Source organism: Zerene cesonia, unplaced genomic scaffold (genome assembly GCF_012273895.1).
Source record: "Zerene cesonia ecotype Mississippi unplaced genomic scaffold, Zerene_cesonia_1.1 Zces_u007, whole genome shotgun sequence".
NCBI classification, from domain to species: Eukaryota; Metazoa; Arthropoda; class Insecta; order Lepidoptera; family Pieridae; genus Zerene; species Zerene cesonia.
The window spans coordinates 950,665-954,368 of NW_024045137.1; the positions used below are offsets into that span (position 1 = coordinate 950,665).

The window sequence follows — 3,704 nt, forward strand, 5'->3', positions numbered from 1 at the left end:
TCGCTTGCTTTTATATAGAGAAACTTAAGAAAATTTTGTAATCCGGGCGATCCTAGTCAGGATAATAGAATTTTTATTTTTTTTTTATTCATGATATGGAAGCGCTTGACCACGATCTCGCCTGATGGTAAGCTGAGATGTGGTCTAAGATGGAGCGCGCTTCCCTAGAAGGTACTTGTTCACTCCTCTCTTGAAGACCTCCAGATTGTACTCGTCGGGGAACACAGGAACACAGGAAGCATGTTCCAATCCCTTGCGGTTCGAATAAAGAATAAATAGAAATACACATGAAATTATTGTAATATCACTGCCGATCTCAAACTAGATATTTCTCTTAAAAGTAGCCCGAGTAATTCTAGCCCCATCACTTGATCTACAGAAAAATAAAACATACAAGACTCGAAAATACTACTCTTATATTATATTCCTTTGAAAACAATGACAGATTTTCACGTAATTTTTTCATTATCGGCTAAAGTTTACCCATAAATATTTTTTTCCAATTCAACACTATACATTTTATATCATTAATCATTCATCATCATCAGCCCATATATGTTCCCACTGCTGGGACACAGGCCTCCTATGAGCGTTCAGGCCATAATCCACCACGCTGGCCAAGTGCGGGTTGGTAGATGTCACGTGTCGTCGAATTTTTTGATTTTTAGACATGCCAATATTTTCCTTCACCGTTTTAACTAGTGGTGATGTTATTCACATGTGCAGATAAATTAAAAATCAATTTATACCCTCCATGCTCGCCTGGTCTCGAACCACCGACTTAACGATTTTAAGTTTGAGGTCCTCACCACTGAGCCACCACTGTTTACTATATATTCATTACCGTTACATAATTATATTCGTTAATTATTGAAGCGGATAAATTAAAATTTATTTTAAAGTTAAATAAAAATTTATTTAAGATCTTACATCACAATTTTCTTACAAACTACGCAGCTACGCCATCTGGGACCTCTTCATCTGTAAAAGGAAATATCAAAAATCATTTAAATAGAAAAACTGAAGTATAATAAATGTTATAAACATTTGAGTCAATTCAAATAGTGTCTGTATGTTTAAAAACCTGTCCAAAGTACTGAAACAAAAATACAAATGCATTTTTTGTATTTCTATTAGTCTGAGTTAACCTCCGAAACAACTGACCGATTTTAGTACCAGAACCGATTTAAATGAAACCATTACTGGGCGCCAAATGGGTGTTTTCACCTCAAAACATATCATCAACCCTCATCATCAAGAATCATCACCTAAAACATCATCAATGTGCCAATAATGAGCACTAGTATAATGATACCTTTTGCAGTGACACCAGCACGCCGTCCCACACCATCACTTTTACAATCACTATCCTCTTGTATCTCAAGTGTCCGAAGAATTCAGTCAAGCGTCTATCACCACCGCGCTCTCATCACCTAAACCATCAATCACCAAACACCACTTTAACCATACATCTTCCAAACGTTCCTTTTACCACCACTAAACACTCATCACCACCCATCACCGCTCGCCGCTCATCACCAACCTTTATCATCCGTGTCCATCGGCTCCGGCGTCTCCTGGTAGGCCGGGGCCAGCGGGGACACCACGACGCCGTCCCACACGGTGATCTCCGTGGAGATGTCCTTGCCGCCCTCGAATGCCTGCAGCCCGAGCACGTAGCGGTGCCCGCCGCGGGCCACCACGCGCAGCAGCCTGCGGGGGGACGCGTGACGCGTTACGTGACGTAAAGGTAACCACGTGACACGTTACGTGACGTAGAGGTAACCACGTGACACGTTACGTGACGTAGAGGTAACCACGTGACACGTTACGTGACGTAGAGGTAACCACGTGACACGACACGTGGGACGTGAAATTTGTAAATTCACTGGTAGATCGTGTGAAGTGTGTTGGTAGCATGCGTGAAGTGTTATTATTATATATTTATTTTTTTATTTTAACAAACAAAGATCCTGATAACGTTCTCATTAAGCTTCCGTAAGAGCATTTCGTGATTGACTTTATCGAAAGCTTTGCTAAAGTCAGTATAAATGACATCAACTTGAATGCGATTGTCAACATAACCTAGAATATTCTCAACAAATGAAATCAAATTTAATTTTTAGTTTTATAGCATTGAAATGCTTTATAAATGAAAAATTTTGAAAGAATAGAAAAAATTTGACCCGGGATCACGGGTGGCCGTGAGGCTAGGCGTTGCTACGATTAGGCAAGAAACGCAGGTTCGAATCCTGCCTCGTGATCAAATTTTTTCTATTCTTTCAAAATTTCTCAAATGAAATCAATTTACCAGAGGTAGACCTATTGCATACAAAGCCGTGTTGACACCATGTGATAATTGATTTGAAGATTGAAATCGGTCTATAGTTTTTGTAATGTTTGATTTGAAGTTATCTTTATAGATTGGAACTATTTTTGCTTCTTTCCAGTAGTCGAGGAATACACCAGTTCTTAACGATTTTTATATATGATTAAAGATCATAACTAAGGGCGATAGCATGTCATAGCGTGTTCTGATATCACGTGTGAAGTGTGCTAGTTGACACGTGGGACATGGGATCGTGCGAGTGACGTGACATGGAGCTGGTTCAATTGGGCTTGTGTAGTTTACGTGTGGCATGGCATGGCGGTTGAGATGTGTGATTGCGCGTGTCAGCGTGTCGCGTGTAGCGTGTCACGTGTGTCAGCGTGTCACGTGTCAGCGTGTTGCGTATCAGCACGTCAACGTGTCAGCGTGTCGCGTGTCATCATGTCGCGTGTAGCGTGTCAGCATGTCATCGTATCGCGTGTCAGCATGTCAACGTATTTCGTGTCAGCGTGTCGCGTGTCAGTGTGTCAGCGTGTGGCGTGTCAGCGTGTGGCGTGTGGCGGCGTCGGCGTGCTCACGTCTGCGCGGTGGCGGCGGCGTGGTCCTGCGCGGGCAGGTCGAGCGCGGTGTGCGCGCGCGCGTGCGCCGCCTCGCACGGGTCGGGCAGCCCGGCGCAGCCCGGCAGGAACAGCCCGCCGGCGAGCAGCGCCAGCGCGCGTCTGCCGACCGCCGAATATATTTATGTATGTATGCATGCGTAGAGCGACACGATCGCAACTAATAACTATAAATTTGTTCGTTTACAGTTATTGGTTGTGATCAAATATCTTAATTCTAATAAGTATAATAGGCCATCCAAAGGTTGCCTGGCAGAGATCGCTTAAAAGCGATAAGGCCGCCAATTTAATCTTTAAATGGCAAAAAGAAATTCTTTCCTTTCTTGTTTGCTTATTCTTCTTTGTTTGTTAATCTTCCTCATTTATGTGTTAAATAAAGTATATTGTATTGTTAATTCAAAATATTTCGAAATGTCTCAGAGAAGGCAGATTCTCATTATATTTTGCTGTGATATAGCTTGTCTGCGAGAACAACAAATGAGCTGTATAAATATTTGCTACCGCCCGCGGATTCGTCTGTGGGTGAAACCGCAACATGTATAATAACATGTATAATAAACCGATTATAACACACTTAAAATCTCCAAAGATGTTTGGATGTCATTTCTTTGCCACTATACACATATAACGAAAAACAATAAAAAGAAAACAAATTACAGTCACTCTAAGTTATCTGAACGTAACTCTAAGTGACACGAGTCGGACTCACACTTAAGTGATTTAAGTACCCCCCCACCCTTCAAGAAAAAGGTTTCTAT

General features: G+C 41.8%; 1 protein-coding gene across 1 annotated transcript in view; it reads right to left on the bottom strand.

Annotated features, from left to right (window-relative positions):
- Positions 1 to 894: 894 nt before the first annotated feature.
- Positions 895 to 3,704, bottom strand: part of LOC119838993 (interleukin enhancer-binding factor 2 homolog) — a 6,833-nt gene continuing 4,023 nt past the window's right edge. The window contains exons 7-9 of the mRNA XM_038365161.1: positions 2,908 to 3,048; positions 1,544 to 1,713; positions 895 to 981 (exon numbers count right to left, since the gene is read on the bottom strand). Of these exons, the coding sequence (XP_038221089.1) occupies positions 950 to 981; positions 1,544 to 1,713; positions 2,908 to 3,048 (343 nt within the window). The 3' untranslated portion in view covers positions 895 to 949. The remainder of the gene's footprint in view (positions 982 to 1,543; positions 1,714 to 2,907; positions 3,049 to 3,704) is intronic.